This window comes from Pholis gunnellus, assembly GCF_910591455.1.
Source record: "Pholis gunnellus genome assembly, chromosome: 1".
Lineage (NCBI taxonomy): Eukaryota > Metazoa > Chordata > Actinopteri > Perciformes > Pholidae > Pholis > Pholis gunnellus.
The window spans coordinates 14626194-14639547 of record NC_136528.1 but is presented as its reverse complement, the minus strand read 5'-3'; the positions used below and the strand labels follow the sequence as shown (position 1 = coordinate 14639547).

The window sequence follows — 13354 nt, the reverse complement described above, 5'->3', positions numbered from 1 at the left end:
AATTAAGATGGACAGAGAGGAATGCGAGGTTAAGAGAGTCATTAGGTATTTTTGGGGGATTGCTGGGATGCAGTGTGGATTTGTTCAAAACTAAAATGTGTTTGCCTCTTCGCTATTAACATATTGCAGCAGATATTTGCTCAGTTTTACAGTAACTGTGACACAAAGAACCACACCTTTTTTGTTTTTGTTTTTGTTTTTTAAACATTAGACTGAATTGAACATGTCATTGCATAATGAAGCATGGGTGATTTATATGGTTTCTGTGCCTCTAGCTGTCGATCAAGTCACATAACATTTTATTAAATGATACACAAACCACTGTTTTCTGTCACACTTCAGTGTCCACATTGCTGTAAAATATATATATTTTCCTTTTGTTTCTATAAAATACAGCATAAGGTAGCTTTGATGCCATTTACACTTCGTCACTTTATTTCTCTTTGGAGAGCTCTCTCCGATCTCGAAAAAGCTCAGTGTAAAATCATCCAAGAGGCTTTTAAAACGGATTGAAAACTATTGTTCAAAACACCTCAAGAGGTCAAAAAGGTGTAAATGCGTCCCTCTGTCCGAGACGTTCATTCTCTTTGTATTGCAGAAGTAGTAATGCTGGAGTAAGTGGAATTACCTGCTGGCTAATAATCATGTTTTGATAACCTTATTTATGTAATTTTGATGATAAGTGACTACAATGTTTTGGTAATTTGTAAAACTAAATGAAAAATGAAATACAATATTTTTATGCACTTAGAAATATATCAGTACCACTCACCATCATGAGCTGAAAACAACGCACTACATTTGAGTTGAGGCAGAACTTAAATGGTTAAAAGTAGTCGTCTCATGTATCTTTCATTAAAAGTCAGAACTTTCCTGATTTAGTTCCAGTATGTTAATGCACTCCACATGCGTCTTATTCCTACTTGTGGGTGTATGTAAATGGGGAGAGTGAGGTGTGGGTCCTCGAGGGGCCTGGCTGACTGTTTGTCATATAGACTGAGCTGAAGGATTCAGTTACAGTGTCTGATTTTACAGAAATCCTATCTGTCTGATTTTTTTTGAGTGCAGGTGTAACACTGACGCCTGTTTTTTACATTTTAAAAATTAAAAATGTCAAACTTTGTCAGGGCAGAATAACCATTGTGAGCCAAAATATGGAGGCTAATGCAGAAGGTGTGGACGTCCTCAACTCACCAGGCTCCTGATAATAGCATGAATACATTAAAATAGATGTGACAGTGAGGAGGTCTGTGTGTCTGTGTGAAAAAGAAAAAACATTAGCAAGGAGCGTAAAACCAATATGCTTGACCACTTCTCGTTCTTACTACTATACATTGTGGTGGATGAGTAGAGAGTAGCAGACTCTGTGCGCCTGCTCTTCTCATCAAGGGCCTCTCCAGAGAGACACACACACACACACACACACACACACACACACACACACACACACACACACACACACACACACACACACACACACACACACACACACACACACACACACACACACACACACACACACACAGGATAGAGGTTTGTGTCTGCATGCTGTGGTCGCACTTAAAGGCCTTCAACACATGCCAGTCCAAAGTGAGTGCACTTAGTAAACTGCACACCGCTCCACTGGTGCCCTAAAAATCGACAAGTGTGCAAGTTAGAAAATGGCAGAAGAGATTATCGAAGTGTACTTTGATGGGATTCTAGCTGTAGCAGAAACCATCTGTAAGCATGTGCAAGCCAGCTGGATTTGGATTTGGCCATTTCTTTTCCTCTTCAAGTCCACTTGGCTGAGCCATAGACATAATGTCATTCATCAAGGCATTGGTGGGCCTGTGTTTTTTTTGTGTGTCGAAGGCCATAAGTACAAAATAAAGAACACTTGAAGTAGAGGAAGGCAGTTTAGGATTTGGATAGTCAGATACCTCAATAAAGACTTTCAACAAGAGGAAACGCTCCTTGAGCAGCTACTTTATTAGAAAGAGCAGCTAGAGTTCAAAAGAATGCAGAAAAATTACAGATGCATTTCTGACGAACGATCATGTCGGTGCTGCCCTCGGTAACAAACGCATCACTGCTTCACAATAAAAGTCCCTTTGTGTCGAAATGTTGAGTTTGCATTAGCAGTAACTTAATACAGCTGTGATAGAGCAGTGTTGCAAACGGAAATACTGGATTACACTCGTGCATCATTTCCTGTGGATCTCTCGTTTGCGTGAATGCAATCTGAATTCCTCTCGTGCGAGAATGGCGGGCCCCGCCACTAACGATGAAAACTACTACTTAAGGATGTTAATATCCTAAAAAACGTTTAACAGTCAACCACTGGAGGGAAGGGAGGCTCAGGAGAACCAGAACCAGGACTGACTGCAGTTGGCTGTTGCTGCAATAAAATAAGATATTTTCTAAAGGGACTCTGGTGTGTGGAAATTCTACCGCTTTCGTCCACAGGGACTGTGAAAATTGACACAAATTGAAGTTCCTTGTAGTAACTTTAAATAGTTAAAAGATTTTTTTTATAAGCTGAAATAAGAATAACTGGTCAGCCAACACATAAGTGCACCTGAGCCAGAGTTGTTGCTAACGTTGGGGCTAACCCCGTACACTTTTATCAGCAGCTTGCAGGTGGCTGGCTAACGAGACGTGGGTAGGCTTGGTTCTTGAGTTGTAGCATTCATTCATCGACAAATAAGCTGGACACACATTGCACTAATTAAAATTCGAAATGAACGTCCCTACAACTACTTTAGTAAATTACAGAATGGAAGTACATTGATTCGCTAATGCTTTGAAAAATGCTGACTATAAATGAAATGAATCAATTCTAAATGAAAACTCATTAACACACGTTGGCAAAAAGTGACAAGTTGGCAAATTTATTTTTGCTTTTAGAAGCCCAAAAATATGCATATCTTAAAATCTGAGTCTGTGTGCATCATATTCCTGTGACATCTACTGTCTTTAGAGAGAGGGTAGGAGGAGGATGGAGAGAGAGGTTGAAGAGGCATCCCACACATGACAAGCAAAGGCACGTCTATTTTGAATTGTATGTGTGAGGAAATTATACCAACTATCTGTCTCCCTCCTCTCTGTGTTTGAATAACCCACTCAGATAACACATAGTGTCTCGCCTAGCTAATATCCAGGATTTTGTAAGCTTTCAGCCGCGATAGACCACTGCGCTCCATCGCTCCGCTGCTTGAGTGTTGGGTGGGTGCGTGCCAATCTAGAGTGCATCAGGATGACACGTAAGAGCCAATAATTACAGAGCAGAGCATCATGTCTGTCAGCCCCTTGGTCTTTGCTTTTAGACGTATGCAGCGTATTTGCACTCATGCTGTATTTCCTTCAGAGGCTAAAGGGGACATTTTCCAGTGTTTCTTGGATTCTACAATATACACACTTGCGTGTGTATACTGTAGAATCCATCATTTTCATCCATCATTTTCTGTTGTTGCCCCGATTCCGAGCCTGCACATGTAACCATGTGGCACCTTTTTGCTGCATAATCCTCACACACTGCACTTACAAACTGTCGGGCTCTGGTTATTATCTGCAAGGTGCAGCTGTCTCTCAGTATGATGTATACCCTCTCGCGCACACATACACGGCGTGTACAGTACACACAAAATTGCAGCAAAGCCACACCATCATTCCCAGTGATTACAAACGACACAACACATCTGTGGGCCTTATTGCCCGGCCTTACTGTGGGTGTCACACTCGAACGTATTCAGGGCTGTCAGCTTTTATTTACAGCCTAGTAAAGTGTGATTCTTCGATGCCCCAATTTCTCTGTCTTTGTCTGTATCAGCTTTTGTAGGTTTTACTCGCTGTACCTTTTTAATCTGGGAGTTTACCTTTTTAAATATAACATAATCCACTCACGTAACCCCAGTGATTTCTTTGACAGTTCAATAAAGACTCAATATATAAAGGAAACATGTGAAGTTTGCTCCAACCCAGTCTGCCTCCTCATCTTAGGGTGGCCTGTGGCCTCTAACTGTGCAGACAAACAGTGTTTCTCCGCTGACTTGGCTGGCATGCTACAGCAGCTCTTGGTTGCCAGTAGTCACAGACGATGAAATAACCATCACTTTGCCCAAATATCACGAGGTTCAGTGGCGCGATCACCTTGAAGCGACTCCTGTCGGCTTCTGTCGGGAGCTCCTGCGCCGCTATCGAGTCCATTGTCGAATCCTGTCAAACGGAGAGCCTTGAAGCTGTGTGCGCTCTTGTGTAGCTTCAGTTTGCAGAGGGCAGAGATGGATAGTATTTTTTGGGGGGATAAATACGTGTTGGTCATGTAAGATAAGCAGAGCTCGTGTGAGATTAATATCAGCTGTGCTACACTCTCTTCTCCTTTTTGTTTTTTTTTCTGCCCGGCTGTTAACAAACCCCTCTGTCCCCGTTGCCCCCTTGTCTTGTGACTTGGCTCACACTGCTTTATCAAATCTGGGGCATGTTTACAGTCGGGGCTTTTAGGAGTGTCCTGGCAGGCGTATGTGCAGCCAATCAATCGCCCCACCCTCGGAGTACTATTAAACCTTAGAAAAATTGTTTGGTCCTGCTCCGTTTTCCCTGAAATATGATGCCTGCCAAAGTGCTGGCGTGTATTTTATTTCTCAGTGACACTGTGTCTGCAAGCTGGCACCCTCTGACGACGTCTTAGTTACCTCAATGAATGTTACTCTGAACACTCCGCTGTGATGTGAATGAAGGGATTCAGAGGAAATCTTAATTGATGTTACTGTGCTATTTTGGAGGTCTCTCAACACTGACAGATTTATCCAGAACGTCTAGAACATTCATTATTTTGATGATTCATAAGCATTTTCCCTCAAGACCACTCACTATTATTTCTACACACATACAGACACTTATTTGTCTCAAAGTATGAGAAAATAAATAGTATGTACAGTAAAAGTGAAGCCAGCAGCCACATAAAGCTATAAATACAGACAAAAAAATGGCACGCCTGGCTCCGTCCAACGGTGACATCATTTTGGTAGCAACACCTTTTAAAGCTCCCAAATTAAGATGTTGTATCTGGTATAATGTAAACGATAACTATTTGTGGTTTTAGGCGGCCTATGTGCTCGTTTGTTGCATCTTATACAAAATGACAGTGTCTCCAGATGAGTACCTATTTGAGCCGTTGCATTATCAGTAAAGCAGCTCCCATTAACACTAGCATCTGTGTGCAGGGAATAGAACATACTGTACATATGGAAGAAGATGTTTGACTTTCCCCTCATGTGTCTCTGTTTTAATTCAAGACGTTTGTAGCTGTTCATCGTGTGTTCACAGATTTAGTCTGATTCTCTCACAAACATTTCTGTAAACACAGAGCAGTTTCTCTCTGAAATCCTCCGTGCTGTGCTTTGTTCCTGTCATCTTTACCTCCACTGAAGAAAAACCATCACAATGAATGAATACAATGAATTCACTGCCAACATTGAATTCCAACCAAATAATTGCAAAGGACTTATTACGTGCCGGTGGAGAAAGGACATTCACTTCTTAAATGTCAGTATGTCATGCAGACCCTGATCGGTTCTCAAACAATGCATCTTTTGAATTGTGCCGCGGCGCTCTAGTTTGGACCATTGGCCAATTTCTTTTGCAGCTTGTAGGCATTCATAACCGCAGAGAAATGAGGCAAATATACACAGTTTGACTTCAAAGAACCTGTGCTACTAACTAATTCAGCATGTTAAAAATGGCGATAAAGCAGCCATATTGATGGAAGGTGTGATGGGATGAGCATTAGCAGAGGTTTAGGGCTCTGCTTTGGTGACAGCCGGCTGATTAAACAGGCGGGTGATGAATGGACCTGGTGCCTGGCTGTGAAATGGCCTGCAGATGCCCGGCATTCTGCTGCAAGCATGTCAAAACACACAACTGATCTGCTGCATCGGAAAGCGCAAATAAAAAAATATCCCAAAGAACCAACTGCTGTAGAAAAAACAGAGCGAGAGAGACGGAAAGCTTTGAGTTTCTGTTGGAATTCGCCGCAGCTTGACACAACTGACGTTTGTTACCGACTTGACCTTCTGCTCTTATCAGAAATCCATCTCGGAGTGCTTTGAAAATAACATTTTCTACCCTTGTCTGCGTGTTTCTTTATAGGTCAACATCTCAATCCAATCTTCCTGGTTACCACAACTCTCACTCAGTACCCCGACCTCAATCACCCCCCATACACATGCACTCTGCCACTAAGTAGCCCCGGACCGCTCTCTGGGTAAAAGTTCCATGAGTTTGCTCTCTTTGGCTCATTATTCCATTGTCTGTCTAAGAGGATGTCACTGTGATTTATGTCAGACAGTTTTAATATGCTGAAGGAAGGCTGTTTTCTGGTTCCAGTGAATAGCCAAAACTCAGGGGAGCCATGACAGTCAAGCTATGATATGTTCCCCTGTTGAGAGGAGAGATGGCACTCCTTTGTCTGCCATCGGCAGGGTCCACTGAGACCAAGTATAGCTCTCTTTATGAGCATTTAGGACATTTTTTAACAGACTTAATTCACATTGTATCAAAAACCAGTTTCTGCTTCTCCACATTGGAACTTTATTTTTGCCCTGTCCTGATTGACAAAAGGAAGTCTTTTTTTTTTCTCTCAATTTTGTATCCCCTCGCTGAAGTTTAAAGCCAGGCCGTCCTCTTCATTGCCTCCAGATGTCACAACGTTTTAAACAGAAAGAGGACTGTTGATCTGGACAGCGCCTAAGATTTGATTTTGGACAAGATTAGGCCTGTGCAGCTGGTTTTCACTCCCATAAGGGGAAAGCGATCATCTGCCAAAAGAGCCTTGAGTGTTTGAGGAACCATTTGTTTGTGAGCATATTGGAAAGTTTAAGTCGTGGGTTGTAAACATTTATTGCTGTTTACTGGCTCCATTTGCATTATGCACCACCTGGAGCGTTGGAGATAAACTTACCGCTGGTGTCTTTTTCTTACAGTCAGAAATCTCTAAATTTGAAAGCAGCTTGCTGGTTGTACACGAGGGAAATGCTGTAAACAGTTTAACTGCAGCAAATAGTGGCGATGACGACTCCAGATACGAAGCTGTAATCTTATTTGGAGAAGCAAATGGAGTCCGTGACCCCCAGTGTTTTGGCTTGGGGAGCACATCAAGAGTGTTTTTGATATGTTTGGAATGGGAGGCCGTAGATAAACGGTTAGAACTATGTAAGCAATGGACGCACAAATATTTGTTTGCATACATCTCATGTCTTCGGTGACCTCAAGACGATTGTTAGACGTGTTCATATTTATCAAGTGATAACATCCACCGCTCCAGCTCCACATGGACTCCAACTCAGCTATTGTTTCTCTAAGGATCACAATACTTGAAGGTCTTGAAATAAACCATAATCATAGCTTCCCGGACCCTTTGCTGAATATATATATTGGTTTGTTTGAGCAAGTTATGACACAGTATAGGTCAAACTGAAAGTTGAGCAATTGTCAGAGACAAACCTTCTCATACCAAACCTCTTGAAACTTTCACTTTCACTGTAACTACTTGAGGCTGCAGGGAAGGCAGCGACGTGGGAAAAAGTAACTCATTTGACTCGTGGCCCACTGCTCAAGAGATCCACTTGAGGAGGGTTGGCGAGCAGCAGAATGAAGGAGTTTTAGATTGGCGTTGAGTGAAAGAGACTGTTTTTTTTTTTACACTGCTTGCAGTGCAGTGCAGAGCAAAGGGAGAGCCGGCCAGCACAGCAAAGTGTGGACGTGGCTCACTGGCGTTCTCGTGTAGCTACAGTAGCTGCTGGCTGCTGCTGTGCGAGAGGGATAAACGGAGAGGACAGGAGTGAGGCGTACAGAAATGACAACATGCTCAGTGAGCGCTTCCCCCTTTTGTACCATAAATTGATTTGACGGAGGCTCACCACTATGTGCTGTGCTGTGTGCCGGCTGTAATGGGATGTCCGTCCCCTATGTTCTCGTTTCCTGTTAGATTTGTGGCTTTCTGTGAGGCCTTGACGGAGACTCACAGATTTCCTTGGAGTACTGGAAGTAGTAAAACACGAGTTCAGATGTTGTTACCTTTCCGATCGTATATTTGTGCTTGGCCAACACATTGGAGTGGGAGTTATTTTGTGTTTATGTTGTACTCCGTTGTGGTTTTGGGGTTTAACGATGTGTGTTTAATAACGCAAAGCTTCCCTCTGAACAAGTTTTTTTTTTTTTCTGGATTCAACATCAGCTCAAGTTATGACTCAGCATATGGCTTGTTACTTCACCATTAATATATTTATCTTGTGGCCTAATTGTTGTTACGCAGGAACTTGCATTCTCTTTTCAAGGATAATTAATGAATCACATCCGGTGCACAGAGCCAATTGATTGAAAATGACGACTTCATCGATTGGCTAATTAACAAGTCCGACCCATAGACTTGCACGAGATGCAGCTGATGGCACTTCTCGTATCTCTGCACAGGACAATCTCCCAGCAAGTTGTTGTGCTTTTCTTCAGATGTTTTTAGTGCCGTCAACCAATAATTGTAAAGTAGTGAAGCTTGGGATTTGTATGCCAGTAACCTGATTTAATAAATTAGTTTTTAACGTTCCCATTTATAGCATGTCTGGTTGGATATGAAAAACTAATCATACAAGGGATGTTTTCAGCATCATCACAAAACCAATCCGTTTGACCGGTATTTTGTATCAAATAACATGAATAAAACCTTTTTTTTGTTGTTTTAATCTTGAGATGACATTTTGGAACCCTTTTGAAACGCTCATACACTCCTCAACATGCATTTTAAATCCTAGAAATGGAAATCTTTGATTGTTTTTCTCCCTGCAGAAAGCAAAAAAGAAATAAACTTGAATTGGGGACCTCTATGTGCGTGTTCTTGTACTTCCAGCACCAGGATATGTTCTGTTCCTCTCTGTTCTGTCCTGCTATGTGATGATAATCTCCAGAGTGTGTTGTTTTTTTTCCTGCCGTTTCCCAGATGCAAAGGAGAGGTCGGCCAAGAGATTCTCAGTGGACGGCGTCTTCAATTACACCTCCTTGCTGCTCAGCCAGGAGGACGACATGCTGTACGTCGGAGCCAGGGAGGCGCTGTTTGCCCTCAGCCTCTCGGACATCAGCAAGACCAAGCTCCAGAGGAACGTGAGTGTGTCAACACGCCAAGTGGATTATCGCAGGAGATATTGCAGTGAAGAAGTGGGCTGGCAGATAATTTACTCTCACTTCTGTTGTGGGTATAAAAGTCATTTTAAGACTCATTGGGTAAGAGTTTTATCTGCCGTTAATAATGCAGTTTGTAAACATGAAATAATCAGAATTAAATACCCACCTGTCCTGTGTATTTCCATACCACACGCCAGTTCTTTGTATACATTTTGATATTAGGGAAACAGTCTTCAGCAGAATCAGCACGGTTCCCTGAATTTGGCATGACTTATTCAGGGTTTCTTTTTCATCTCCAGCTGACGTGGGGCACTCCTGCCGGAAAACGAGAGGAATGCAGCTTCAAAGGGAAGAACCTGGAGGTGAGAGGCACTTTTTAATACAGCTCCAGCAAAAACGCCAAATCCAGAAAATGCCTCAGGTTGATACTTGTGTAATGACAATATTGAGAGCTTAGGTTTTTCTTTCACAGGGTCTTGCAGTCTTCTCTGAATCGTTTCACTCGTGTCGTGAGAAAGATGAAATGAGCATTGAGTGCTGTGTTGACAAACCTTTCCAGCAGTTACAAATACATTCTTCAAGTGTGCACACTCACCAGGGAATTGTTCTTTTCTGTGCACTGCTTCTCTCTTGTCTGTCTGTTGCCTTGTTGTCATGCCAGCTGTTTTATCCCTAGGCGACAACCCTTGGTAATCTTTACACTGCAGTGTACAACTCTGGTCTGTGTATTACAGAAAGCCCACCAGGCAACTGCTGTGTGATGCTGGGAGGTTTTCCCAACTGCGTTTGAGAACAATTTTTATTATTTTTTTTCAAACTACTTCTATCCAGTTTCACAGTTTTTGAAGTATTTGTGTTTTTTTCCTTTTGCTTCTGATTGCGAGCTCCAGTATTCCAGGCACATATTTGAAGGAGCTCTCCAGAAAAACACATTCAGTTGTAAGAACATCTTGTGGACTCGTGGACCTCACACTCTTTCCATTTGTTCCCCATCCAGACTGATTGCTTCAATTACATCAAAATCCTCCTGCGGCTGAACAGTACTCATCTCTATGTGTGTGGCACCTATGCCTTCAGTCCTATTTGCGCCTACATAGTAAGTAATGACCTCTCAATCTACCCATTGTTTACTTCCAAGAGTGATTAGATTTGTATTTATCTCCACTCACTAGAGCAGCTTTGGATTTTTGTGTGTGTGTGTGTGTGTGTGTGTGTGTGTGTGTGTGTTCTGGAGGAATCGAGCTCTTTTATCCACCATGTCCGTATTGGATCTGCTGTTATCCAAGCGTAACCAAATGCTGCTGAGGCACTTTAGCCAGACAAGTCAACAGGGGGTACACAAGCTGGTTTACAGCAAGAGGGAAGCAGGAGATCTGTTTATCTAGCAGTGGAGTACGTCTGGAGTGATGGTAACCGGCAGCAGGATGACATTGATTTCAGTGGTAGGGGGGGAGATCAAGCTTGGCGACAGCTCGGCTCTTAAAGCGGGGCATTAAACTCTCCCCTTTGACGTCAGAGTGAAAGAACAACACGGGATTTCTCAGACTGTATATCACTTGGCAGGACTTTAGGCCCTGAACTGGGATTCCAAGCAACTCTGAGCCCGGTTTGTCTGGGTGAACACTCGTCATGTTGACTGAGACCAGAACTCTGTGTGCGCGTGTGTCACCCAGAGCGGCCAGACGCTCCCTGAGGTGCATAATACTAACATTAATAAATGTTTTATTTTCATAGCTCTTCTCAAAACAGTCTTAGAGGGTTTAATGACAGAGTAACGGGACACTAAAGCCAAGGAGATACACTAAACGATCAGATGACAGACGTTAATTGAAACAAGCCCTGAGAATAATAACTCATAATGAAGAAGTTTGGGAAGATTTCTCCTGCAATGGAGGCACTCGACACTGTCCTGTTTGATTTGATTGAATAGAACAAGTTATTGCTATTGCTGCAAATTGTCCACATACATTTCTTTCCTTGTCTATATTAATGGAATACTCAAGTTCCCATATGTACAGTATATTGAGTGCTTTATTGCTCAATGTAATCCCTATTGTTTCAAATATAGGCGGGTCAGTTTTGTTTTAAGTTGAAAGGATAGATTTACATTTTTTTTTAATGTCTTCACCCTTTTGATCCTACACTTTACAGTTGAAACGATTGGGCGATCAGTGAAACAAAATAAAATAATTAGCGACAATTCTGATAAACAGTTAATCGTTTAAGTCAAGTATCGAGCAAAAATGCGAAACATTTGCTGTTTCCAGCTCTTCAAATGTGACATTTTTTGCTGCTTTTCTCTATTCTATGCCGTCGTAAATTGTGTTTGGGTTTTGGACTGCTGGTCGGGCTAAACAAATATTTTAAAGACGTCACCCACGCCTTCATTTGACCCTCCCAGCCTGATAAATGCCAACTAACATGTTTCAATGTCCCTGCCTGCTCTTTGTAAACGCAGACTCTCTGTTTAAAAGCCCAACTGTTTAAAAGCCCAACCCTGAGATTATGAAAGTGATGTCATCTTTTTTCTCAGACTTGCCAAAGAATACATAATACAATTGTTTTCAGAGGCTGAATAATGACCCACATACTTACTGGAGATTTCCGTGGCATATACACTTGAGCAAACGATATTGTTTGTACATTAACCAGCCTCAGGTACCTGGAATTACTGAAAGTATGTTCTGCGGCCTGTTATAAAATCTCAGTTTTTATCATCAGTGAAGTCCTATCATGAATCAAGTTTTCCTTCCTGTGTCAACCATATAAACTGCCTGAAGCCAGATCTTATGAAAATACCTTGTACCAGGCAAATTTAAAGGATCCCATCTTTTTTTTAATTCTCAATAAATCCAATGAAAAGACCAAAAACAACAGTACTTAAGTCTGTCCCTTAATGCTTTCAGCTTGTCTCGCTCAGCACACAGTCTATATGTTCCCAATCATGACATACATTTTGTCATGAGGCTTACAAAAAAATCCCGAAACAGCTGGTCGCTGTAGTTTTTTAGCAAATAGTACTTACCAGAAGTAAAGATTGCATTTCAGAGACTATTTTGAGCAAGGGATTAATACACATTAGCGAGCATTTAAGGCAACAGGATGGTGCATGCAGAGCTGACTCACAATAAACTGTAGCTGTGTTCATTGTAGTAGTAAACAGTGAAGCTAGGTGATGGGGTTTTAAACAGCAGCTCTATGGCACAGAGGAATAAAATAAACTTTTCCTTCAATACCTGTTCAACAAGCCTAGTCGTTTTAGGAGTATTTCATGATAATGAGTCAGCATTAGATCTGCTATAAGTTTTCATTTTCTCGCAATGAAAAAGTTTAGTTGCCTATGACGTACAGTATCCTGACAGACAGAGCTACTGTGTGTTCAAAGTGACCAAACTCCCTTAAAGTCAATGCGCTGTCTATATTGTAATGAACAAGTGGAGAGAACGAGTTTGAGGTCGCTGAGCTCACTACTGTAAGTAGAATTTAATTGGACTGGGCCTGAGGGACATTTGCTTTTCGTGTCTTGTCTCCAGAACACATCAACATTCACACTGGAGAGAGATGAAGTGGGCGAGGTCGTGATGGAAGATGGGCGCAGTCGCTGCCCCTTTAATCCAGACTATAAATCCACTGCCATCATTGTCGGTATGTAGTAATACACGTTTTTCCCCCTCTTTTTATGTCACTTCAACCATTTGTCATGCAAAGGTATTATTATGAGCTGTTTATGAAGCTACTTTGATTCAGTAATGTTGTTTGTCTGCACCCGTCCTTCTGATAAATAGCCGGACACCAACCGACAATGTTTGTGTTCAATTTCTTTAACAAGCAATTAGTGAGTAATTGAGCTGGATATGAAAATAAATAGTTTTTTGTCTAATCCCTCAACTCAGTCTGCTCTGTTGCTCTCATTTCACTCTAAACTATAACGTCATCTGTTATGAAAGCTCCCTGTACACCATGTCTTTGTACTTTATGTTTAATTAATAGAAAATCAAGTTCTTAATTGTAAATCTTGCAATTTTTTCCTTTTGTTTTCTTCCAGATGGTGAATTGTACACTGGTACTGTCAGCAACTTCCAAGGGAATGAGCCAGTCATTTACAAGAGTTTGGGTCAGGGAACTGCTCTGAAGACAGAAAACTCTTTAAAATGGCTGCAAGGTAAACTCCATCAGATGGCAGACAGTTTTTTTTTCTTGC

General features: G+C 41.8%; 1 protein-coding gene across 1 annotated transcript in view; it reads left to right on the top strand.

The window, feature by feature from the left end:
- LOC306693875 (semaphorin-4B-like) overlaps nucleotides 1–13354 on the top strand; it is a 43135-nt gene that overhangs the window by 16586 nt on the left and 13195 nt on the right. The window contains exons 3-7 of the mRNA XM_079156532.1: nucleotides 8972–9132; nucleotides 9453–9515; nucleotides 10151–10249; nucleotides 12687–12798; nucleotides 13199–13315. Coding sequence (XP_079012658.1) covers nucleotides 8972–9132; nucleotides 9453–9515; nucleotides 10151–10249; nucleotides 12687–12798; nucleotides 13199–13315 — 552 coding nt within the window. The remainder of the gene's footprint in view (nucleotides 1–8971; nucleotides 9133–9452; nucleotides 9516–10150; nucleotides 10250–12686; nucleotides 12799–13198; nucleotides 13316–13354) is intronic.